The sequence below is a fragment of the Rhipicephalus microplus genome, chromosome 3, assembly GCF_043290135.1.
Source record: "Rhipicephalus microplus isolate Deutch F79 chromosome 3, USDA_Rmic, whole genome shotgun sequence".
NCBI lineage: Eukaryota > Metazoa > Arthropoda > Arachnida > Ixodida > Ixodidae > Rhipicephalus > Rhipicephalus microplus.
Window position 1 is genome coordinate 115,528,682 of NC_134702.1, and position 25,880 is coordinate 115,554,561.

The 25,880-nt window shown below is 49.3% G+C and overlaps 1 protein-coding gene across 1 annotated transcript in view; it reads right to left on the reverse strand.

Moving 5' to 3' along the window:
- Nucleotides 1-25,880, reverse strand: part of LOC142803300 (neprilysin-2-like) — a 60,614-nt gene that overhangs the window by 23,081 nt on the left and 11,653 nt on the right. Inside the window, exons 4-6 of the mRNA XM_075888431.1 lie at nucleotides 16,606-16,743; nucleotides 14,100-14,279; nucleotides 9,226-9,385 (exon numbers count right to left, since the gene is read on the reverse strand). Of these exons, the coding sequence (XP_075744546.1) occupies nucleotides 9,226-9,385; nucleotides 14,100-14,279; nucleotides 16,606-16,629 (364 nt within the window). The 5' untranslated portion in view covers nucleotides 16,630-16,743. The remainder of the gene's footprint in view (nucleotides 1-9,225; nucleotides 9,386-14,099; nucleotides 14,280-16,605; nucleotides 16,744-25,880) is intronic.

Genomic DNA, 25,880 nt, shown 5'->3' on the forward strand with positions numbered 1-25,880 from the left:
ACCACTGCAATGTCTGTGTCTGTTTACATATATATATATATATTTTTCAACGAAGAGTTGCGCGGCAGCTCTAGGCCATGGGCGGGAGAGTGAAGAAGAAGAGGCAGAATAGAACAGCTTGCCCGACGAACGGGTGTTGTGTCGGTCTCGCTCATTACAATGGCGCAGCCGTTCAACGAACCTGTGCGCGACGACCTGCGAGAAGAAACCGTCCTACGGAGCGGACGCACTCTCCAGCAGCCCGCAGCTCCTGCTACCGTGGCCATGGCATCCAACCTGGCCACCACGGGTACTGAAGCCAGCGCGCTGCCTGCAGGCGTCCTTGCCAAACCACAAGGTGACTCCACTGACTTGGCTTCGCAAACCGCCTCCTTGCTCAGGGACGCCGTACACGCTCCCTTGGACTTCGCCTCAGGTACCATCCCTGGAGCGACGTCAGTACCGTCACTAGAAAACAGGCATGGCTCCTCGCCTGTAGCCGCCAGCGAACTCTGCACAGTTCTGCAGCTCATCGCTACTTCGAGCCAGCTTGTTGGAGACGCCACCGTCACCTTCTCAGCAGCCTGTGCACGCACCACGTTGCCTCCTCCGTCCATGGCTTAAATCCCTGACTTTACTGGCACTGATCAAGACCCGACCGTCTGGCTGGATGAAATTCATTTGTTGGCCCGTCGACATGCATGGACTGACGACGTGACGCTATCACTAGCCGTAAGCTGACTGCGCGAGTCCGCCAAAGCGTGGCATCAATACAATGACTGAAAGTACAAATCCTGGAGTGACTAAACTACAGCCCTTGTCACGGCCTTCCAACCACTTCCATTCGCATACGACGACCATTTCATGCGCATGCGATTACGTAGGCAGGCTCCATTGGAAGACGCCCGTAAATACGTCTACGATAAGCTCGTGCTTCTCGACAAATGTGACATTATATGGAGCTCTCCGGCTGCCATCCAGTATGTCGTTGATGGCTTGGCTGACCCTACCCATGCTGCCATCTTATTTTGCCAGTCACCTGAAGCGTCACCCCAGGTTTTCGCTCAAAAGGCAGCCAAACTTCAGCACAACTCTCGTCGTCGGCTTAGCTTGAACACATTACCGACTCTCCGTTCGACTTACGCCTCGACACGACTCGGATGCTTCAAGTGCGGTCGCATTGGACACAACGCCAAGGAGTGTAGTCACCCGCTCCAGACCCGAATCCACTACCAAGCTTGTCAAATTCCTCGGATGTCTATTCATGTTGAGGGAATAGGTGACCTATCTGCACTGGTGGATACCGGTGCGGAACGAACGGCGCTACACCGACGTCATGCTCCGGACACTATCCGACCGTGGACGCAGCCTCACCTCTGCGTACTTGGAGGCAGTGCTATGCCAGTCGGAATGCTCAACATTTCAGTCCGGACGACAGCGGGCACTAAAGTTCTTCCAGCCATTCCCGTCTTTGAAGACCTCACTGCCGACAAGATCCTTGGTGCTGACTTCTTGCTATCTGATGACATTGAGCTCACCATACATCGCGGCCACGTCAAGCTCCGGTCTTCGAGAGCTGGGACTACCGCCACAACCCAGCCACCACCGACAGGTGAGCCGTCCACTCCGCCAACCTTATCTTCTATATTGGCTCGCCATCAGCCAGTATTCGCTAGCAATACAGCAGAACTGCCAGGCACTCATTTGCTGCTCCATCGCATACCAACGGGAGATCATCCGGCAATATGCGTACCACTGCGACGATACGCTGAACGAGAACGGGCAGTGATCGCAGAACAAGTAGATGAAATGCTTGCCGCGGGCATTATTAGGCCGTCATCGAGCCCGTGGGCAGCGCCAGTCGTCCTTGTTTGCAAGAAAAATGAATCACTACGCTTCGGCGTGAACTACAGGCAGCTCAATAAGTGTACAATGCCTGACTCCTACCCTTTACTCCGCATTGATGACGCTGTTGATACAGTACCTCACTGCAACTTCTTTTCATCACTTGATTTACGCGCAGGATACTGGCAGATTAACGTCGCGGATGAAGATAGATGTAAAACGGCCTTTCGCACACTTTTCGGTTTGTATGAATTCAACCGCATGCCGTTTGAACTAAGAACGGCTCCTAGCACTTTTCAGCATGCGATTAATTCCCTGCTCGGAGCATTGAAAAACCAAGCTTGTGTGGTGTATTAAGACGATATCCTGGTCGTTGGCAGGACGGAGGATGAACGCCTTCGCAATTTGGACGAAGTACTACACAGACTCTATGCAGCAGGGTTTCGTTTGAACCAAGAGAAATACCGGTTTCGAGTGTCCAAGATTTCTTACCTGGGACATATATCTCCTGTCAGCATTCAGCCACTCCCGGAGCGAATAGCTGCCGTGTCGCAGTAGTACAAATCTAAAACACAAATTACAAACCTGTTTGAAGCAGGTTCAGTCATTTCTGGGTATGGCCTCGTATTTGCGAAGGTTTATTCCCCACTTTGCTTCGATCGCAGCTCCCTTAAGTGGTCTTCTTAAAGGGCCACTCACCAGGTTTGACAATTTTGAGCTGACAAGTGCAATGCGTAGACGAGGCGTTCATCATCACGTCTGCCAAAATTTGCAACCCTACGCGCCACGAAAATGGGTCAAATTTCAAGATGACAGCTCCTCGCCCTTCCCTCTACCTAAGCACGTGTAGAGAATGAGGGCATGACGTTGGCGTAGGTTTGGCCCTACGTACACAGCCCTGCGGTCACGTTGGTCCTCTACGTAGACGACTCTGCTCTGACGTTGTCAACAGTATACCACGTGACATGGCAAAAATTGTTTAACACAACATGCGTAGTTTATGTATTTGTTGCTTTAGGGGATGAATAAAACTTGCAATAAATAATGAGACGCAAAAAAATTGTGCACGTTTTTCTTAAATTTTTTCCCGTGAAATGCTACCAGATGCGGGGCTAATGTGCCAGCGTTTCACATGCGTTCGGGTTCTCGCAGTCGGCCCATTGAGCAGACGACTACCGTGGAACGCTCCTACGTGTTCGCGCACTCATTGTGCTCATTTACTCTACCACGTCTAAGCCAGCGTTTCCAAACAAGCCCGCAGAAACAGGCAGAAGACCACAAAATAACGCTGGTCAACAAATAACGCTGGTCAACAAAGCAACGCCGCTCGCGTGCACGGGGGCTGGGCTTGTTCGGGCACGTCATGCGCACGTCACTTCTTGGTCGGATGCCGGAGAGTGTGGAGAAGAGGTTTGGCTTGCGAACGCTACGCGGAGGAGCGGCAAGGGTTTCGAGCTCGTCTCCTCTCATCCTCGTTTCGCGCCGCTTCAAAAAACCTGTTTTCTCCGCTCGTAATGAACCGATTCGAAAAAATTTTGTGACAAAACGTTCCTCATCGAACACCGAACAACTTCCACTGTCTAACTAAAATTCGGTATGAAGCCGGGTGAGTGGCCCTTTAAAAAGGACGCGTGGCTTGAATGGGGCATCTCACAAGAAAATGCTTTTTTCTGATTTTTTCTTTTTTCTTTTCTGTCTTTTTTTCTCTTTCCTTGCCCTCTGATTTGAGATTGTATAAAGCTGAGCACCAACAAACTGTACCTTTAATCCTGATAAAGGCGAGACTGTAGGCCGAAACGTCGAAATAAACCACGTTGTGACCACTCACGGAGGATCGACTGGACTATATGCAACGCTACGGCCACTCAACCACCATGCCTGCCTATATATATATATATATATATATATATATATATATATATATATTATGAAGTCTTGGTAGTCTGGGTTGCGACAGCGTTTAATTGAGGAAAGACCTCGCAAAACGAACGGGCAGAGCCAGTACACAGAAGATGACGATGATGATGAACCAGAGTGGCCATGAGGACAAAGAGACAAGCGGATGATGGTGATTGTGATCATGCAGGGATGAGGACGATGCAAGTAACAAATGCCCACACTAATTCCCCCCCCCCCCCCCTTGGAAGCGGACACCCTGGCCGCCGTAAGTCAAAGTGACGGGGAACGTCGCGTGAAAGGTTTCATGCGACAAACGTGGACAATCTCTGTGCTGCGGTAGCGGTGGTCTGTTGGGGCGACGAGTGGTGTCACACGATAATTAACCGGCGAAGTCTGTTCTAAAACAATGTATGGCCCGATGAAGCGTGGTTGGAATTTGTCACAGAGACCAGGAGTGCGAATAGGTGTCAAAAGCAGCACCTCGTCACCAGGTTGGAAAGACACAACGCGGTGGGATTCGTCATAGGTGATCTTCCGCTCGTGCTGTCTCGCTTCAGTATTGATGCGAGCCTGATGGCGAGACTGAGCCAGGCGGGAAATGTATTCTTCGCTAGAAGACTCACACGAATCCCCATGGCTGCTAAAGAAGGAGACGTCGAGAAAGGTGGTCGGGGTGCGTCCGTACACGAGATAAAACGGTGAGTAGCAAGTTGTTCGCTGAACGGCGGTGTTGTAAGCGAATGTCAGGAATGGTAAAAGAGTATCCCAGTTTTTGTGGTCGGGTTGGACGTAAACGGCTATCATGTCTGCAAGGGTTCGGTGAAATCTTTCTGTGAGACCATTTGTCTGAGGGTGGTTGCTTGAAGCAGTCTTGTGAGTAGTTCCAGAAGCGCGGAGTACTTCATTTACCATTTGTGACAGGAACACTTTGCCGCGATCACTAAGCAGTACACGAGGAGCCCCATGACGCAGTATTATTGCGTGAAGAATAAAGTCTGCAACTTCCACAGCTGAGCCTGTAATAACAGAGGAAGTCTCAGCGTATCGTGTCAGGTGGTCCACGGCGGTCACTATGCATCGTTTGCCAGCAGATGTGACGGGGAGAGGCCCGTAAAGGTCAACAACTACAACCTCGAAAGGCATTGACGGGCACGGAAGTGGCTGTAGAGGTCCAGCAGGTGCAGACGTGGGGAGTTTACGACGCTGGCATGGGTAGCAGGAACCGACGTACCGCGCTACACTAGAAGAAAGACCAGGCCAGTAATAACGACATCGAATGCGGTCAAGAGTTTTTTTAAAACCAAGATGACCAGCAGTCAAGTCGTCGTGGAAGGCTTCGAGCACCTGAAGTCGAAGAGAGCGTGGCAGTACAGGAACCCAGCGCTGACCTCCAGGGTGGTAGACGTGGCGGTAGAGAACCCCATTGTCCAGCTTAAAGTGCAGGAGTTGACGACGGAGTCGCGCGTTTGGTGGATGAGAAACTCCCGAAATGTGGTCCATCATGCGTCTGCAGTATGAATCGGACCACTGGTGGGAGATAAATGTTGCCTGTTCGTCCGAAAAGGGTTGCGTTATTGATGCGAGCGTATGAGCTTTGGTAGATGTGGCGTTTGAGTTCTCACCAACGCTGATATGGGTAGTCGGAAGCGGGCAACGAGATAAAGCATCGGCGTCTCGATGTTTTCTGCCTGACTTGTAAGTTATGTCAAAGTCGTACTTCTGCAAGCGTAGTATCCACCGACCCAAGCGTCCGGACAAGTTTTTCAGTGTAGAAAGCCAGCATAAGGCATGGTGGTCCGTAACGATTGTGAAGTGACGGCCGTGGAGATAGGGACGGAACTTCTGGACCGACCAAACCACAGCCAGACACTCCTGCTCAGTTATAGTGTAGCTCTTTTCAGCAGGGGTGAGTACGCGACTGGCATATGCAACAACTTTCTCTAGGGAAGACTTGTCGCGTTGTAGAAGAACGGCTCCTATACCAAGGCCGCTAGCGTCGGTATGAAGGATAGTCGGTGCGGCTTCGTCAAAGTGGCAGAGCAGAGGTTCAGACTTGAGTGACCGCTTCAACAGCTCGAATGCCGTTTCACATTCTTGAGACCACAGAAAGGGGACGTTCGAGACGAGTAGTTGGTGTAATGGAGCAGCAATAGAAGCGAAGTTCTGTATAAACCGGCGAAAATAGGAGGCGAGGCCAAGGAAACTGCGAAGCTCCTTTGGTTTTTCGGGACGCGGAAAGTGAAGGACTGCAGAAATCTTGTCAGGGTCGGGCCGGATGCCATCTTTGCTAACGACATGTCCTAAGACCTTGATAGATTTGCTAGCGAAGGAGCATTTCTTAGTGTTTATTTGAAGCCCGGCGCCGGCAAGGCACGTCAGAACTTGATCCAGTCGTTCTAGGTGCTCAGGAAGCGTTGACGAAAAGATAATAATGTCGTTCAGGTAGCACAAGCAACTTTTCCATTTCAGACCGCGCAGCACGGTATCTATCATGCGCTCAAAAGTCGCGGGTGCGTTGCAGAGCCCGAAAGGCATCACGTTGAATTCATATAGCCCGTCGGGGGTTGCAAACGCCGTTTTATGCTTATCGTCTTCATGCATGGGAATCTGCCAGTACCCAGAACGCAAGTCGATGCTTGAAAAGAATTCCGCGCCTTGTAGGGAATCAAGGGCGTCGTCAATGCGTGGCATAGGGTACACGTCCTTGCGTGTGATCTTATTGAGCGCCCGGTAGTCCACGCAAAAACGCACAGAGCCATCCTTTTTGCGGACCAAAACAATGGGAGACGACCAAGGGCTAGATGAAGGACGGATGACTTCCCGTTTAAGCATGTCCGCAACGTTTTCTTCTATAATTTTTCTTTCAGTTAGAGACACGCGGTAGGGTCGGCGGTGTACGATAGATGTCCCAACAGTTTGAATTCGATGTGCTGTAGTATTAGTGCGGCCCAGCTTCGACGAGCAAATGTCGAATGAATTTGCATGTTTCTGTAACAATGCGAGCAGCTGCTGCCTCTGTGAATATGTCAGTTCGCTGCTGATAGCTGTGGTAAAGGCGGAGGAAGAAACATGCTCACCGAGGCAAGGTTCTTTGGATGTGATGGCCTGAAGTGGCGTGACAAATACAGGCTCGAAGTCAGCAACGTGGGCCACAGTAGTGCCCTGTGGCAGTAAGATCTTCTCCGGTGTAGAGTTGACAGCGGTGACAAGTGCCGAGCCATTGCAAAAACGAACGACACCGGACGGAAGAACTATACCTTTGCGAACGCGAAGTGGTGACGGTGAGACCAATACATCCCCGTGATAGATGTCATTGGACGTAATGCTGACAATTTGCTCTTGTAGTGGCGGCAGTTCGGTGTCTTTCGCAGCGACCAGACGAAGTGGCTTCTGATTGTCGTCGTCAAGCATGTAGTCCGTGTCAGCAAGGTGAACGACGCGTTGTCCACAACAAATCGCCGCGGAAGCAGATGATAGAAAATCCCACCCAAAAATTAGTTGGTGAGAGCAGCGGGACAGGACAGCAAACTGGACATGATGGCGGATGCCGTCGATGAAAACACGCACAGTACAAAACGCGGAAGGGCGAATGACGTTCCCCTGGGCAGCAACTAATGTGGGGCCATCGTAAGGCGTCATTACTTTCCTTAAAGGTTCACACAAATCAGCACGTATCACAGACAATGTCGCACCTGTGTCCACCAAAGCATCGACTCGCACTCCTTCCACTTCCACAGAAACCATGTTACACGGGCCCGATGGAGGAATTTCAGTTCTGATTCCGAATGCAGTTTTTCCTCCACAAACTGCATCACTTAGTTTTCCGAATGAATTTCAGAGGTGAATGAGGCGGGCCGAAGTGGAGAAGTGGAACGGCGGAAGGGCGAAGGCGAGCGGCGTCTCGTGTTTCGGCTGTTTCGTGGTGCAGTCGATGCAGGAGGAGATGGAGAACGGTGCGGGGGAGACGAATAACGCGGACCTTGATAAGACGCCCCGGCGTACAAATCCCGTTCACGCACGTCGTTCCGACGCTCATCTTGCTGGCGCTTTCGGCAGAAACGAGATATGTGGCCGCGATAGCCACAGTAGTAGCAAACAAGGCGAGACGAGCGCCACGGTGGGGAATAGAAGACATTCGGGGCACCTGTAGATAGCGCGGTCAGGTGGGCCGGAGGGTCAGGGGGTACGGAAAGGTAGTTGACCGGGGGAGCGGCAGCGACTGACGCGTAGGATGGACACGGCAATGTCGTGTGGGCGTCGCTGGGAGGCACGGCAGCAACTTCAGGGTACGTGGTTATGGGGCGTGAAGCATGTGGCTGTACGGGCGCAACGCCGGTCAGCGTTGTAAGTTCCTCCCTGATGATGTCACGTAAGGGCATTCCCGAAGGCTGAGTAGGTCGTGGTGTAGGAGGTGTGAAGCCCATGGACCGCAATTCTTCGCGTATAATGTCCCGGATAAGGTCGCGCAGGTGGCCATCTGACGTGGAGTGGTGGTCGCCAATGTCTGGTTGGAGGCGAACGGAGTCCAGCGCATCAAGGCGCTGGCATGTCGTCACGACATCAGCGATGGTAGCTGGGTTTTGCACAACGAGTGCATTAAAGGCAACAGGCCCAATGCCTTTCAATATGTGACGCACTTTGTCCGATTCCGGCATGGATTGATTGACACGCCGGCACAGTGCGAGGACATCCTCGATGTATGAAGTGTACGATTCACCGGGATGTTGTCGGCGAGTATCAAGTGTCCTCTTCGCGACGGCGGATCGAACGTCCGGGGTGCCAAAAACGTGTCGCAGCTGCTGCTGGAAGGTAGCCCAGTCGGGTAAGTCAATGACGTGGTTAAAATACCATGTCTTTGCGACTCCGGTCAGATAAAATGGGACGTAACGCAGTTTGGCGGCCTCGTCCCACCGATTAGCGACACTTACGCGGTCGTAGTCGTCGAGCCAATCTTCTACGTCTTCTTCACGACGACCAGCGAAGAGCGGGGGTTCCCGCTGATGTCCGTGTATGTAAATAGGAGGGGCAGCTTGCGTGGGTGCCTGGTTGATGACATGAGCGCCGGTAGGCTCGGTCTGGGACATGCTGGCTGACAGTGGGCGCAATCGGCGGCCTGAACGAAGCTCCAGCGGGTAGAGCGGGCTGCGGGAGGTAAGAGGACCGAAAATTCACCTCCACCACGTATGAAGTCTTGGTAGTCTGGGTTGCGACAGCGTTTAATTGAGGAAAGACCTCGCAAAACGAACGGGCAGAGCCAGTACACAGACGATGACGATGATGATGAACCAGAGTGGCCATGAGGACAAAGAGACAAGCGAATGATGGTGATTGTGATCATGCAGGAATGAGGACGATGCAAGTAACAAATGCCCACAATATATATATATATATATATATATATATATATATATATATATATATATATATATATATATATATATATATATATATATATATATATATATATATATATACAGAAAAATGACAAAAAATGGCGCTCACATTCTTTCTCGTACTTCATAATCTTCCCTGCAAGTAGCTCATCTCGAGGGCTGGTGACACCGTATAGACGAAGTAGCTGGATGTAGACGCCCGACCTATGCTCCTTTGAAACCGTGCCGCGCCAGAACCACCAAGCTGTGTCTGCTTGGCTGTAGCCGAACTGCATAAAGAATTGTTTGCATGATGCTCTGAATAGTTCTATACTTTCATTCACTTTTTCATTTGCTGTACTTGGAACTTTATGTTTTTTATTTCATAAATATAAGTAAACCAGGGGTAACCTGAAACGAAAAGGCCACGTAGCATCCTTGAACAGAAGACACCTGCTCTTGAAATACAACACCCTTATTTTTAAATGTGCCTTTTTTTACATAGTGTGATCCCTTTTGTGCATCTGTGTGTGTCATTGCAGTGTATTGTGCTCTAATATATTTTCACGGAATCTTGACCTGGACCAATGGAGCAGACTGCGGGTCGAATAATAAATTGTTTATTTGGGTGAACTCGTGCCCGGTAAACGGAAAGTTGGATTACAGTAGCAGTCTAGCACTCATAGCGCCAAACGGAGCGCCGGCCGTCCATCAATTGACAAGTGACAAAGCGTGTGCGCATTTATACACTTGTCATCAAACTTTCTAGCGTTATCGCTTGCGGTGACGTCGGTTTCAGAATAATCTGAACGTTTCACGAAGTGGGTCCAGTCTCACGAAAATGATTTACTATAGTCCTGAAGCTTCTCGATCATTGCAGGCGTGGTTTGTGCTAGGGATTTCGTACAGCGTAGCGGGGTGTCAAATAATTTGAGGAATAACCATGGTAATATGAAACAAATTGTTTACAAGCTAACGCTGAACATTAAACTCTGGTTGGCAGCCATATATAAATTACCAACATTCTTCAGACTCTAGCAGCCACTAAAAGCCACTGAACATTGTGTTAATGATTTTGAGAACTTCATCGTCTGTGAGTAGCGTTTACTTATGGGGCAAAATGTCGTGTATTCATGGAGCCCTAAATAACCAGCCATCTAAAATTGACCTTCTACCTAGGAATGCCAAGGCATCTTACCGTAGGAAAAAACTGGCAGAGCCCACGTACAGTGGGAATCGATGTTATGCGAAGCACGAATGAGAAAGGCTGATATGTCATTTAAAAATCAGCACAACGTTACGAGGTGGAGGTAGATGAGAACGTACATGACTTCCGTGTCACGATAATCATGTTTAGATGTGTCATTTACCTTCGTCATCTTTTCACGTCACGTGATACTAAATTTAGTATGTGTGGAGTTAGCGAAACGACCGCGAGTACGCTTTGAGCGTGGTATGTATCTTTTTACATAACACGCGCGTCAGAATTATTAAGTTTGCACCAGCCATATACTTTCGTCATCCATTGATATTACTTAACACCGAACTTGGTGAATGTGGAGCTAGCAAAACGGCTGCGAGCGCATCGTGAAGGGCCCAATATACTCCAATCTAACATTGACACAAGCGCACGCTGGGCACAGCGACGCTACGTTAGCAAAACGCGAGCATGTTATGGTCGGACGCCAGGCGCGACCAGCGTCCGTCTGCGCAGCCCGACGGCAACCGGCACGAAATGCGACATGCTGCATTTCGCACCGATGTGTTATGCATACAACAATGCATCTTCCTTTTATGGTGACGCAGAGACGCCGGACTCGCTGAAACGCGCATGCGTCAAAGCATCGCAGCGCTGCGCGCGACTACGAGTATATGGCAGGACCGGCGCCTAGCGTGGCAATGGTGGTGTGACACGACAAAATGAACGCGGGCGAGCACGCCCAACGCGTCACGTTGAAATGTTTTGGCGCCTTGACTATGACATGTAGTCATGTTCTCACATGACACGCATCTCATGATTATTATCTTTGCACCAGTTCCATACCCTCGTCATCCAATGGCGTCACCTCACGTAATACCAAATTTGGCATGTGTTAGGCTGGTGAAACGGCCGCGAGCGCATCATCAATGTAGCATGTGGTAATTTTGTTACATGACACGCATGTCGTGATTATCTGGTTCGGATGTGTCATATACCTATGTCGTCCGTTCGCGGCGCGTAATACAAAGTTCAGTACACGTGAAGCTAGCGAAACAGCCGCGAGCACATCATGAGCGTAGCATGTAGTGACGTTGTTACATGACACGCATCCCAATTTTATCATGTTTGCACCAGTATCATAATTTCGTCGTCCATTCACGTCCCGTAATACCAAATTTGATATAAGTGACGCTAGCGAAATGGCCGCCAGCGAATCATGAGCGTGGCATCCAGTGATGGTGTTACACGACACGCATCTCATGATTATCATGTTATGGTTTCTCGCTGGTGTTCGCCATGCAATCATGCCATGCCATACCAGTTTTGCAACATGCCATTGTGAACGAAACCACCGCAAGAGCTGCAGGACTACGAAATGTAAATCATGACATTCATGACATTCGTGTCATGATTTTCGTGTTATGAATAGTTAAATATGTTCTCTAAAGAGTCTTGTTATGCCATACCAAGTTTGGTATTGATACCAATATCTAAACGGCCAGGATAGCTAAAAGTTATAGGTGGCTAGATATATAGATGGATAGATAGATAGATAGATAGATAGATAGATAGATAGATAGATAGATAGATAGATAGATAGATAGATAGATAGATAGATAGATAGATAGATAGATATGCTCAAAGTCGCTGATGTTTGCTAAAGCCCAAACTCCATAAGCGCGAAAATGCACGCGACAGCGACGAGCGACGCTATGAGCGACGAAACAGGGCGTTCGCGCGACGTGTCGCGTGCTCGTTTTCGCGCGATCGCTCGGTTCTCCAGATTTGGAAACCGTCGCTCATCGCCCGGAAGTGCTGGGCTCAAGCAGCCAATAGCGAAAAACCGGAAAAGACGAAGACTACATAGGTGCACGTGACCCTGCCCTAGTCACGTATGCGCAACAAGAAATAACGCAATGTTTATTACGCACGCGCATATAAAAATGCTGCAAGGCAATAATAAACACTTTCCGTTCCATTACACAACAATATATTGTATTTTTTAATTGGAAACCGCTCGCTACGCGTTTTTCTTGGTGCGAGTTGACGGCCTCATGCCAGCAACAGTGGAATTCGCTGGCCGAAGCCGTCGCGTGAATGAGGTTTGCCTGCGCTAGCGACTGATCGCGCGACGCCGATCTACGTCGCTTCGCTCGTCGCTGTCGCGTGCATTTTCGCGCTTATGAGGTTTGGGCTTTACTCAGCAGCAGTAGCGACAAAGCATCCACAGCGATTGCGGCATGCTTTCTTCGGCTTATAGTGGGTGTGAGTGACTTTAGCATAAATAAACAAGCGCTCTGAGTGACATAGATGGAATGGACATTGACTCGTGTGGCACCTATATAATACTGGAGATTCGGTGCGTTTTACACGAGTCCTTGTAGGCATATCTTTGCACATAAACTGTTTTTGTTTTGTCTAACTATGGCGGCTCGCTCTCACGCCCAACCCGATGCCTAATGTAACTAGAAAAGAAACGACTGTGCAGTCGCCTATTAAATTTCTTCTACACCACAGAAATACCTTTATCAGGCAGCATCGCTTCATTGCGACAGCAATTCAATTGAAACCCTTGACTCACTTTTGCTGTCGACATCGTCTTCCCCATGGGGTTTCCGTGTGATGTCTTAACCCATAAGACTGCCTCGCGCGTTTTATGTTTTAATCGCTAATAAAGGTGAAGGCATGCTAGGAACTACGACTCAACCAGAGAAGAACGACTCTGGCTGTCTTCTGTCGCACGGAAACTCCACGAAGGGAAACGGGTCTTGCGGACGTGGAGCTGCATCTTGGCGGTTAAGGGCTCTAGATCATACCAAGATGGTTACTGTTCTTTGAGGCTGCAGTACTTCAAGCTGCCAAATTTTTGACTGAGCTAATCACTTCTAAAGATATCAATATTGTGCGGATTCTTCATAAGTGAATCTCTTTTCAACGCCGCTGCCTTGTGCGCACTAGGCGTGAATGTTGTTCTTTCTATCAAAGTGAAGCTGTTTTGTATTACCTTAATGTGGGAGCATCGAGAGACTCGCAAACACACGTAGAGGCCGTGAAACAAAAATACGAACTCGTATGCTTAGCCCCAAGGCTTATCACGGTGAAACTCAGTTTTTTGCCACTACACAACACTATTTAATAAATGAAAACCTAGCCTAACTTTTCTAAGGGTTCACACGAGTGTTAACAAAAAAAAACGATGGTATTCGAGTACATTGATTGTTCTTATAATGCAAGCACTGTTCAGAGAGAAAATAAACTTGAACAGTGTGGTATCTGCTGCCTCAGCTGTTTGCATTTATTTTGAAGTGCTTGTTGTCCAAATAATGTTAAAAAAAGAAGCACAGCATATCCACGGAGTGAACGATGATAAGTGAGGCGTAGCTTCGAAGGGTTTCCTCGATAAACCATGAATCATCGCTTGGTCTCGCCTGTCTTTCCTTCCGTCCAGGCATCCGTCCGTCTCTATATCTAGTGAACAGTACCACCATCTCGCGTCTTTTGATCATGTATTCCTAATATACATGTACCGCCATCCAGATGACACTCAAGGATAAAACGAGAGGTGGCTATTACATAAAAGAGACGCACCGCCCTCGCTTTAAAGAGATTCGCCCCTAAAATGCCCCTAGAGTCATTTCTGATGCAACTAAGGACTCTTCTAGCGTCTTTCTCATGTCACCATGGTCAGAGCGTAATAAAAACGGCATGGTTTGCTGCTCCAATTTTTTTTCACTCGCACCAACACATCCTCAGTTATACTTTGTGTCAGGAGATGAAAATGAAAGAATCAAATGGTTACTCACATGTGCTGCTGGCATTTTGCCGACGAAAAAGATGGGATGAAACGTGATCGAGAAGATGACCTCCAGCCCGAAGTCCAGGTTGCAGCGCACAATCATATCTACTGCATCGACTGTCGACAACCTTGTATCGTTGCAGAGGTCCAGATTCAGTGAAATCATCCACTCCACGAGATCTTCCGTCTGGAATATACGCTTGTTGTCGAAAGTGCAAAGCTATTCACGACGTCATACACGCGTGCTCTTCCTTGAACGACAAAGCAAAGACGTCGCAAGTTTCGCAGGGAATGAAGTTCTTTGTTTGCTAACACTTTTCTAGTATTGACACTGGTGCATAATTACATTTTCACCTTTGAACATTATTAGAGGGAGCGCGACGGATCGTATTCAGATAATTATCTATGTATGTCTCAAAACTAAATGTATACAAGAAATAACAAAGCCAAGGCAATTAACGGAACTATGTCGCAACATGCAAGTAATTGCGCGTATATGCACCTTTTCGCAGCAGTGACTGTGTAATAGTTTCTCAGCAGCTGCTTCCCACAGTACATAAACCAGCTGGAGCATGTGTGTTACTCAGTTTTTACGTTTAGTACTTTGCTACTACAGTCGGTTCTCCGCTTCTCGAGATCAGTGCGTTATTCTGTGAGAAAGGAAAACTACAATGCAGCTATGATCTAAATCTGTTAAACAAAGTGTTAAACTAAAATGACGCATTTATTTACAATTTAAAGTTTCTTGCATAGTTTTAGAAGCCTCTAACTGCCAGTGAATGACGCATACAGTCTCACACAGCGTGGAAAAGGTGAGCGCGGACGTATACGATCACTTTTTATTGTATTGTAAAATAATGCATCACCATAAAAACAGTGTCCAGTCCAATGAAAGGAACCTTAAAAGGAACTTATGCACAGTTTTGCCGAAACTATTTAAAAACTGTAGTATCAATAAACGAAGTGATATTTATTCCAAGTGCCACTTTGTTACGGCCTTTGACGTCATACTGCTTGATAATGTACTGCTAATACCACACCATCTGTTACTTCAGGAATGAAATAATAGATCATGAAGTTAATTACAGTAGACCATATAAACTGATGGGGCTAAGATAAACAATTCATAAAACGCAGAATTTCAGACATTTCAATAATTTTGATGGCAAACAATTGTCGGCTTATATGAAGAAAGACTTGCAGCTAACTAGTTTCAATCCAACGTTGCGTAAGTGCAAACCTGTGGTGTCAAAATACAGCTGCTGCAGCGTGCGAAAAGGTCTTCGTACTCTCCCTCGCTCAATACGAAGTAGGCACTGTTAGTACAAAACGTGCTGAGCTATCAGCACATCGATGTCTGTCGAGACAGCCCACGCGTCGGCACTCGATCGTGGCCAGATCGGAGCCCTCCACTCGGCGTTTCTCATAATCGTATAGTATTTTTTGAACGTTGTACCAATCAAGCGCTCATGACCGCGCCCATGTGTACAACAAAGTTTAGTCTGGCTCCCGCTTTGAAGCCAGTTGTTGCGAGAAGTCCGTCACGGCAAGTAAAGCCCCTTAATATAGTAGAAATTAGCGACACTCTCCGCCATATCCTCTCCAAAGTGTGCAACTCTCCTCTCCTAAGTATCCACACCTAATCTATATTCTCTACCGAACAGCCACCGTGCGGGCACCGGCCCTTTAACCCAGCTGGTGCCACTTTCCTATTAAGAATGCTATGTCACGCTTATAACACGTGCGATGTTCGTCGCGGCCCGACAGGCGAGAGGAGGAAAGGAGCATGCGTGGTGTGGCGGCTCGGTTTACAGAATGGCGGTACTTTCCTAAAAATATCCAGGGACTTTAACGGGAAGTAGACTAGAGCGCCATCACGTGAGCACCACGCGAAGCGGAAGTTGCATGTCATCCGGCACTGAAGTCGTGACGGAGCCAGCAAGCGGGGGGGGGGGGGGGGCGTCCGAGCGCAGAGCGCGCCGGGGCGGGAATGACGTAACACATCCCTCAGGCACTACAATGAGACAACCATGAGTCAAACGATAAGTCGACAACAGTATATGTGCGAAGAACTCCCGAAAACCACTAGGCTAACTCTATTAAAAGCCTCGCAATGGTTTCTAACAGTCCGCTTGTTCAGTGTAACTGGCGCATATTTGATGTTGATTTTCTGACTTATGCAACATAGCGCTAAGCTTATGTAGTGCATGTTCATGAAACTCTTCTATCTAAATAATGGTGAAGCAGTCCTTTCTCTTATCTAGTGTCTATGTGTGCCTTTGAGCTTCCAGTGCTCTAAATAACCATCTGGGTGGTAAATTGTAGCCTTTCTGTGATAATGGTATTGTACATCTTATATATTCTGTATATCGCCCGTATATCTATTATTGTATGTTCTGAACTTTTTTAAGTTCCTGGACAGTTTTCATCGGTATTGACACTGGTGTGCTCCGCAAGTGAGTTATACTGCTATAAAAGTATTCTTTACAATATAGGATATATGCAGTACGTACCTCGGTCCGGTTTGTTGCCTGCATAGATACGCAGCTTTTGAACAATGCAGCCACTTTTTGCCATGAAGTTTGATTTGTGGATGGTATATCAGTCTTATATATGCTTGCCACGATGCTAACTTCAATGGCAAGCTGAGTCTGCGAAGAAAAAGATGAAGTAGTTAGCAGAATTGCGGAGTTTCGTAATCATTTCGGTAACCCGTAAGAGGAGACTAGTACCTGGCTACTTGTCATCCCCATATTTGAGTGTTAAAAGAAGTTTACAGCACCAATTTAGGAACTCACTGCAGAATTGCGGTGCACAATATTTCAAAGTGGAGGTCTTTTTTGAAACTACTGCTTCTTTTAAAGCAGTAAAAAACTTTAGTATCGACAATAAAATACGAAAAGATGATGTCATGCAGAATGTAAGAAAAAAGACAGTTTCGCCGTAAGAATGAAACTGAATGCGATTACAACAGAGAAGATTCTTAAAAGAGCAAAAGCATACGACGAGTGATTTGAATTATACTAAGCAAACTTGCTAAGTAAGCAGGTTTGCTGGGACATGGTCTGACTTGCATGAAAAGAAACACTCGGTGACAGTGACAAACCGTGTAAACAGCACGATTGTGCGCGACAAGTTGCGCACGTGGTTAGAGTAGATAGGTTGCAAAGCCTCAGATAGTTTGCACGTACACTCTAAGGGAAAATTACCCGGAAAAGGAGTAACGGCGCCCAATAGGTGCCCGCGATGAACGGATAGACCGTTGAGGAGCAACTACAGAGGGAAGGATGCCGCCTGCAAACCACTTAGTTTCCAATTACGCTCAAAAGGGATGAAACGCCCGGGAAAGGCGGGCAGTGCCAAAAGCGTTGCCAACATCACTACTCGTCCTCCGCCTCTCCTGGTGCAGTCTTCCCCAGTAAAAAGTTTGCTGGCGATGGTTCGCGTTGCGTCGCGCTCGGAGTGCTCGACCACGGCCGCCTGGATTCGACAATCTAGGAATTACGACGTGGTGCTTGTGTGTACGTTTGGATGAGCTTGTGCTGCTGCTTTTACGTTTCGCCACACCCGTGAAGTCTGGAGCAGGTCTCAACACTTCACCACGCCATGCTGTATATCTCTGGCTTCGAGACAGTCACGACCAACACACGAAAGCAACAGTTGGGAAGGCCAACATGGCGGCCGGGAAGACAGCAGGCCTATCGGATACATTACTTCAGTCCGACTCAGGGCAGAAATCAGCGCTGGATTATTACGCAAGTAGGTGATTACTCTCTATTGTATTCTACTTGTCGAGTGTGCGATACGGATTGCGCTTGCCGGAAACGGGCTCGGTCGTCTTCTATATTGCACGCACGAAATGCACCGCGAAGGTCAGCTTGGGCGCCTGCAGTTCGCCTGTGCTTTACAACCGCCTGGAACTTGGCCGCCATTGCCGTCGGCCTCTCGTACGCTCGCTCATCGAGTGCTCACCTGTCTTCGCCGCCGCTATGAGCTCCGGGCTCACGATATATTCGGCTGAGACTTCGTCGCTGTGTTGAGAGTCATCAAAAACACGTCGCGGGATCTCGTAACGAGCTTGGTTTTAGTACGTCGCGCGCTGTAAGTGCACCTGCATGGGCTGGCAGGGCTTTCGCTAGCGCCGGAATTCAGCAAAAATTGGTCGCCATGAAAGTTGACTTTCCCGTCAATCGGTCGCAAGCAGCTCGGCGCCATCAGTGGGCCGCCACGGCGGACTCACGTCTTCGCGCTGAACTCGCTCGAGTTTGGGAAAGAGGGCCGCATTACGATCGATTTCTTCGGCCCTAGCTCCAAACCAGCTCAGCGCTGTTCGTGGCAGCAGCCAAGCGTGCGCTCGCTCTCCTGTTCGAAGTTCGCTGGCGGCAGACACTCCGCGTGCAGCACCGTGTTTCATTCGATTGGAGTATATTTCATTCGATTGGAGTATTTGACTGGATCAACCATTCGTCCGGTGAGGTGCAACTGCTGTGAGGACTAACGGTTGCGCGGTAAGGTGTAGATGCGGGGATTAACAGTTGCCCTGTAACGTGCTAGTGTAAGGACTAAATGTTAGTCATTTGCGGTGAATTGTGGGACTAACGGTTCCTCACTAAGGTGTAAATGTGAGGGCTAAATGTTAGTCCCATAAGCTTGTTTGTGGGGACTAACTGTTAGACCTAGTGCGGTTAGTCTTTAAAGAGAATAATGGCTGTGGCATCCCCATTAGTCCCCAAAAGGACGAACCACTCGCCCTTTTAACACCCTTTTTTCTTAGAGTGTAACGTACGACACCCGGTCAGCCACCGTACTGCTCCTCCACTACGGTGGCTGTGAAATATGTCATGCCATGGAACGCTGCCGACATGCAGGAGAGAACTTATCGCAGAGTCACCACGCCCTTCAATGTGACCGAATGCAATGCGAACGTTCTTGGTTTATGCGTGAGACTTACAAGGAGTAGCGTTTGGCGGGCCACCCTTTTGCCGCGGCTGCCAGAACAGAAAAAAGGCAGCAGCCTCATTTTCTGGAGATAAGGAGCAGCGCCAAGACGCCCTGCTGTTTCCATGTGCTGGGCGCTGCAAGGCTGAAATTTCTCTACGGAGCACCGCTGTCCTTCGGGTCCACGCAGAGATGCCACACGTGGCGTCTTCGTGCCCCGGTAAAAGCCGCAATGCTGAGGTTCTGCCGATTACGGACGTCGGACATCAGACTGTGCGTCACTGGCTGATGAGCCGCTGACGCTCAAATCAGCACAAGATGTCCAGGCATGGCCCCTCCGAGGCGCCTACACCACTACTACCGTTCGACGAAGTATGGGTGGTTGGCCCGAGCAGCGATATGACAGACTCATTTCACCCCGTTCAAGCAAGATTCGCTGCAGGAGGTAGCATCGCTGGAACCATACACGTGTTTGGTTTGTGTATTTGTGTTGCGTGTTTAGGGGGTGCTGCCGGCATCATGACACTAGTGTGTGCTGTAGGACATGTCATTGGAGGGTGCCGTATGTACCCATTTCCCGATCTAGGAATCTGGGGAGATGAGACTGCATTTTTCCAGCCCTCGCGGCCCGCTTTAGGGTGGTTCACAGAGCTTGTTCAAAAGACAGCCTTTTTCAATGTAGAGCTTGCAATGTAAAGCTTCAGGCTAGAGAGCCCGTGCCATGCAAATAATTTAAATAAACCCTCTGTACGAAGTTCTACCTCCTCCTCCTGCCTCGACATCTTGAACTCGGATATGCGGTGCTGCAAACCCCGGTCGCAACAACTGGATAGCAGCGGTGAGATGAGACTCGGTGAAGGAGAGCGACATGAACTGGAGGTCAGCCGAAAGCCCTAGCCCTGAAATTCGGCAGGACGAAAGCAGCATACCACGACCGCATGTAATTGGGTGAGTGCCTGGCTTTGTGGTTGAGATGTATCGAGTCTTTTAGCTTAGACCCGTTAAAAGACTGATATAATGGACAACTGCCTAGCCCCTGTAGTTGTTAGTAGCGCACAGACCAGCACTCTATGTTTATCTGAGCAAGTAGGTTCAGATTGAAAGCTCAGATAATTCTGTAGCAACTTGTGAGGCTGGCGCAAGTTGTGAGTGTACGTTGCGGAAAAGTTTTGGGAAGTTGAAGAGAGCACAGGAGTGCAAAAGAAATAGGAAAATATGTAGAGAGTGAGGTTGGCCACGTATTGCTACTTGTGTGCTTATGCATGTGGTCTCCGCTGTGGGTTTACAAAGCTTCACATTCTCCAGACCCAGAATGAAAACGCTGGTGGTTTGTTTTTTTTCACAACTGAGCCAAAGCAAAGTAGTCGCCATGGAGCTGTTATCAAAAGTGACGAGGGATAACCTGCTAAGCCTGCGTTGGGATCTTGACCTAGAACTCGAGGATGACATGAATGCATCTATAAAATCTATGAGGTAGTTCTTGAAATCAAAAGTAACACGGCCGATATTGACCACTTCGGGAATATGTATTTATCAGAACATGAATGAATACAGAAAGAGAGAATAAGGGAGGAAAAACAGAGGAAGGCGATGCAAGAGATTTCTGATGAGGAGAAAAGTCTCAAACGCGAGTGTGACAGACTAGACCGCAGAGCAGAGGAGTGGTCAATTGCGAAGATGAGAAGCAGAGGAGTGGTCAATTAGTACAGAAAGCACACGAGAAGAGCGAAGAACAGTGGAGTGCGGTGCAAATCAGAGCCGCAGGAAAAGCTAGCAGCTACGAGAGTAGCAGTGGGTTCACGAATGAACCGAGGTTGACTGCTGCAAAAAAAGCCGCGCTTAGAGGAGAAATCACCGAAGGCGAGAGTAAACGCGGTAAGGTGCCGTGCCTGGGGAATTCTAGTAAAACAGCTAAGATAATTGTAGGCCACCCACCTGGCAAGACAGAAAGTGGGGTGTGCCTTTGTCGGATATTGCCTGCGGAGTCCAAGAATATTTCGACCCGCTGGGCAAGAACGCCAGCATTAGGACTGTACTATGTACGGAAGTAGTGCAGGGTGGAGTAGTTGTGGACAACTCCCAGGTAGGTGAGCCTAGTCCACGTGAGAGTGTCGCAATGGTGGGTTGTGCATGCGGTGTTCAAGAGGATTTCGACACGCTTGTCAGGAACACTGGGGCGAATTCTAGAGATGAAGTGATAATTGAGATTGGTCAGGACAACGCAGTAGTGAGCAGCTCCCTGGAATACAAGCTAGCTTCTTTGGAAGAAAACAGCTGCAGTGTTAGAGGACGCGTTAAGATGACAACCAGTATGCAGAGTGAGAGAGATAATTTGTGCGCAAATCATTCAGGTTGTGCAGGCAAGACAGCTAACGAAACCAGCCCGAGTGCTGGCGAGCAGGAGAGTCGAGTGTAATGGTCAGAAATGGACTCCAAGCAGAGGCGTAGGTTACAGCGGCGCCGTAAAGGGAGGAGTGTGACAAAGAGCACTACCCACTTAACAAAAGCCGGTAAACGTTTAAGCGTAGTAAGCCGAACGAGGCATTTGTCATCCGCACCAAAGTTAGGTTGCATGCACCCGAGCCGCCGGGCGAGGAGAAGAGGAACGGCGCATTGGGTGGAAATTCAGGGAAAAGGAATGGGATGGTTGGCCTGCCGTCATCCTATCCACACGTTTGCTTGGACATGCAGGCGCAAGGTCGCTGGCTCGCAAGAAGTAACGAAACGAGAGGAAGAACACTGGTTGACAGCGCAAAGCTCAGCGGGGCTCGGAGGTGAAGCGAATGGGTTTTGTGATTGTTCCTATCACCGTTCGCCAAGGAAGGCCTACAGAGAGCGACCGCCACACATTCTTCTAAAAAATTGAGTAAAATCCACAAGCATTTGAAAATAATAACCAGCGGACTTGTTTACTTTGTTTTGAAGTTTTTTTTGACTCTTCAAGTCGGTTTTACTTTCGCAAAGTTTTAGGTATTTTGGCTACGGGAGCTAGCGTTTAGGTGACACGTGCTAGGATTTATTCATTTCCTAAGCTTTGTATGTTTTATTTTAAAAGTTAGCGCAGTACAGTTGCTTAACGACGCGCCTAGGAGCGTTTGTGGAGCAAAGGTGACGTTAGAACGAAGTTTGAGTGAGCGCGGAGACGCAAGGATATTCCTTGCAAGTTTTTCACGGTTCATGCGGAAGTTTTTTGTAGTTGTTATTTTTGTTTCTTCGCATGTGTCTGGTGTTGATTTGAGTAAGAATGTTAGTTCATGAGGTTACTTGTATAATTGAGAAGAGTGGTAACCGCAAGAGAAAGTTATTTAGTAGTTCATCCACGCAATAGTGCTATAGCGTGCGTTTGCAGACGTGTGATGTGGATGTTCCTGATTCTTGTGCAACATGATAGTTATCTTTTTGTCAGCTTACAGGAAACTCACGAATAGCTTCGGGAACGTTTCGGAGATCAAATGATAACTTGAAGCCAAAGAATTTTCTTTATGAGTATGAGACCTGGTTAACTTACAGCGAAATACCGACTCTGGTACACAAGCATGCCATGGGGAGGGCATCGATTGGGAGTTTTTTTTTCTTGAAAGCAGTTTAGGAGAAGATTATTGTCGTGTTGGAATTGAGAGCTTGAGGGACAGCTCAGAAAACGCTTCGATTGCTGGTTTGTGTTTGGTTTTAAGACTTAAGAAAGGGTTGTTTTAGAACATTTTCGGACTCGATGTGTCTGACTTGCGGGCAGGGTGCTCTCCCGCGTCTGCGGTTGTGTGTATTTCTGTGAAATACCAGGGAGGAAAGGCCCATGGATAATTTAGGATTGCCGTGATGCGCCATTGGCAGTGGCCTGGAAGACGCCACCAAACAAGGACGCTTCCGGCAACCCGTACAGCTGGTCCCCCTCAGGTTGGTAGCTTTCCCGCCGGTGGACGAGCTGTAGTGTTAGGTGGGCCACCCTTTTGCCACGGCTGCCAGAACAGAAGAAAGGCAGCCGCCTCATTTTGTGGAGATAAGGAGAAGCGCCAAGACACCCTGCTTTTTTGATGTGCTGGGCACTGCATAGCTGAAATTACTCTACGGAGCACCACTGTCCTTCTGCTCCACGCAGAGATGCCACACGTGGCGTCTTCATGCCCTGGTAAAAGCCACAATGCCGAAGTTCCGCCGATTACGGACGTCGGACCATCACACTGTGCGTCACTGGCTGATGAGCCGCCGACGCTCAAATCAGCACAAGATGTCCAGGCATGGCCCCTCCGAGGCGCCTAGACCGCGACTGCCATTCGAAAAAGCATGGGCGGTTGGCCCGAGCGGCGAGATGACAGACTTTTTTTACCTCCGCTGAAGCAAGATTCCCCGAAGGAGGCAGCATCGCTGGGACCATACACGTGTTCGGTTTGTGTATTTGTGTATGTGTATGTTTGGGTTGGTGCCGGCATAAAGACACTCGTGTGTGCTGCGGGACATCTTATTGTAGAGTGCCTTGTGGACCTATTTCCCGATCTAGGGATCTGGGGAGATGACACTATTTATTCAGCCCTCGCGGGCTGCTTAGGGTGGTTCACGGAGCTTGTTCGAGAGAAAGCCTTTTTAAATGTATAGCTTCCTATGTAGAGCTTCCGGCCAGGCAGCCCGTGCCATGTAAATATTGTAAATCAATCCTCTCTTCGAAGTTCAACCTCCTTCTGCCTAAACATCTTTATCCCGGATCTCTGGCGCCGCAAACCCCGGTCAAAACAAAGGAGAACCCTCACGCCTGCCTCCTGCAACTTTCGGTCGGGACAGCACAAGCGAGCGCAAACGTTTGTCCTGGCACTTGACTGAATTCGTACTAAACTGCAAGATATTGCCACATGGTTTGCTTGGGTGAGATGGAAGAGTGAAAGAGGACAAAGACGATCTCTCTGAGCCGCTGCTTGGCTAGTCGACTCAACGAGCCTATTGTATCAAGTTTGTCGTGAGTAACGTGACAAGACTGGTGGAGTTGCTGGGTACAACGTTTCACAATCCACCCGATGCACAAGACCCCGTCCAGCAGCCGGAACACAAGCCCTGCACCCGTGGACACTCCTGTTCATAGAGTAAGCCGCCGCCAACGAGGCCTACCGCCTGAGACACCAACCACTTATGCAGCGACTATGACTTCGACACAAGACCCCGTTGATTGATTTGATTGATATGTTGGGTTTAACGTCCCAAAACCACCATATGATTATGAGAGACGCCGTAGTGGAGGACTCCGGAAATTTCGACCACCTGGGGTTCTTTAACGTGCCCCCAAATCTGAGCACACGGGCCTACAACATTTCTGCCTCCATCAGAAATGCAGCCGCCGCAGCCGGGATTCGAACCCGCGACCTGCGGGTCAGCAGCCGAGTACCTTAGCCACTAGATCACCACGGCGGGGCACAAGACCCCGTGCAAGCTCAGACACCTTCCACGCCGATCTGCTGCACCGTCCAGAACCCGCTCATGCCTAGCCCCTTTCACGGAGAGCAGCATGAAGATGTTGACGACTGGCTGAGTGAGTTCGAACGTGTCGCAACGATCAATGACCGGGATGATGCCGCGAAGCTCCGGAACGTGTACACTTGCCTAAAAGACGGCGCCAAGACGTGGGTTTTGAACAGGGATGATGTTCTGACATCTTGGCGCGAGTTCCAGTGTCGCCTACTGGAGACCTACAGGAGTCCTGACCACCGCGAACGGGCGGAGTGTGCACTACAATCACGCATCCAGATGCCCAACGAGACCGTCTCGATGTACGTCGAGGACATGACACGGCTTTTCAAGCGAGCGGATCCTGCTATGGCAGAAGAAAAAAAGTTGCGCCACCTCATGCGTGGTGCGAAGGAACAACGTTTCGCTGGTTTGGTGCGTAGTCCCCTCAAAAGTGTTTCTGAGTTCCTTATTGAAGCGGCAACAATGGTGCGAGTACTGCACCAACGGTCTGCCCTGTTCGACCGTCAAGTGAATGCTGCCTCAACTCCCGAAATTTTCGCCCCCCCTGGGAGCAAGAGCCCCTAATTGATTCGCGAGATCATCCGATCTGTCGTCTGGGAAGAAATGGAAAAGATGTACGGAACAAGGCAAATCGATGTTGGTTCTATCACCAGTGTCATCCGTGACGAGGTCCAGCAGGTGCTGCATGCCCATCGTTTTCCGCCCACGTCGGTTGATCCGGAAACGGCTCCCATGTCTACTGACAGTCGCCGTCGTACGTACGCGGAAGCCTTGCGATCTGCCACTCCTCTTTCTGGTCAAGGAGTCCCGACCCAGCCAGTGCCGCACGTCCCGATCCAGACTGTGCCCCACGTCCTGATCCAGACTGTGCCGCACGTCCTGATCCAGACAATGATGCCGTCGGTCGCGACTCAGTCAGCGCACGCTGATTTGGACTTCGATAGTCGCCGTGCACCGACGCGCAAGTCTGATCTTTGGCGTACGCCAGACAGACGACCCCTCTGCTATCATTGCGGTGTGGCTGGTCACATATACCGCGAATGCCCATACCGGCAACTTGGACTGCGCGGATTTTCTGTCAATTCCCCTCGTCCCCGAATCTGTCAAAGGCCAAGAGATATCGAAGAGTATCTCGCGCAACAGCGTGCACACTTTACACGACGGCAATCGCGGTCACCATCTCCGAGGAGACCCGCAGCCACTGGGCCAGGTTTCGGGGTGGCGGCACGGGAACGCTCCCTGAGCCCTCGTCGGGAAAACTGAAGGCAGCGGCCTTCGGGGGCAAGGTCGCTGGGACTCAAAGTGCGGAAGACCTCCCATTGACGCTTGCACGAAACGCCGAAGACATTTCGTCAAAGAATAATCGCAGTACCGAAGAAACGCCGACATCCACATCTGA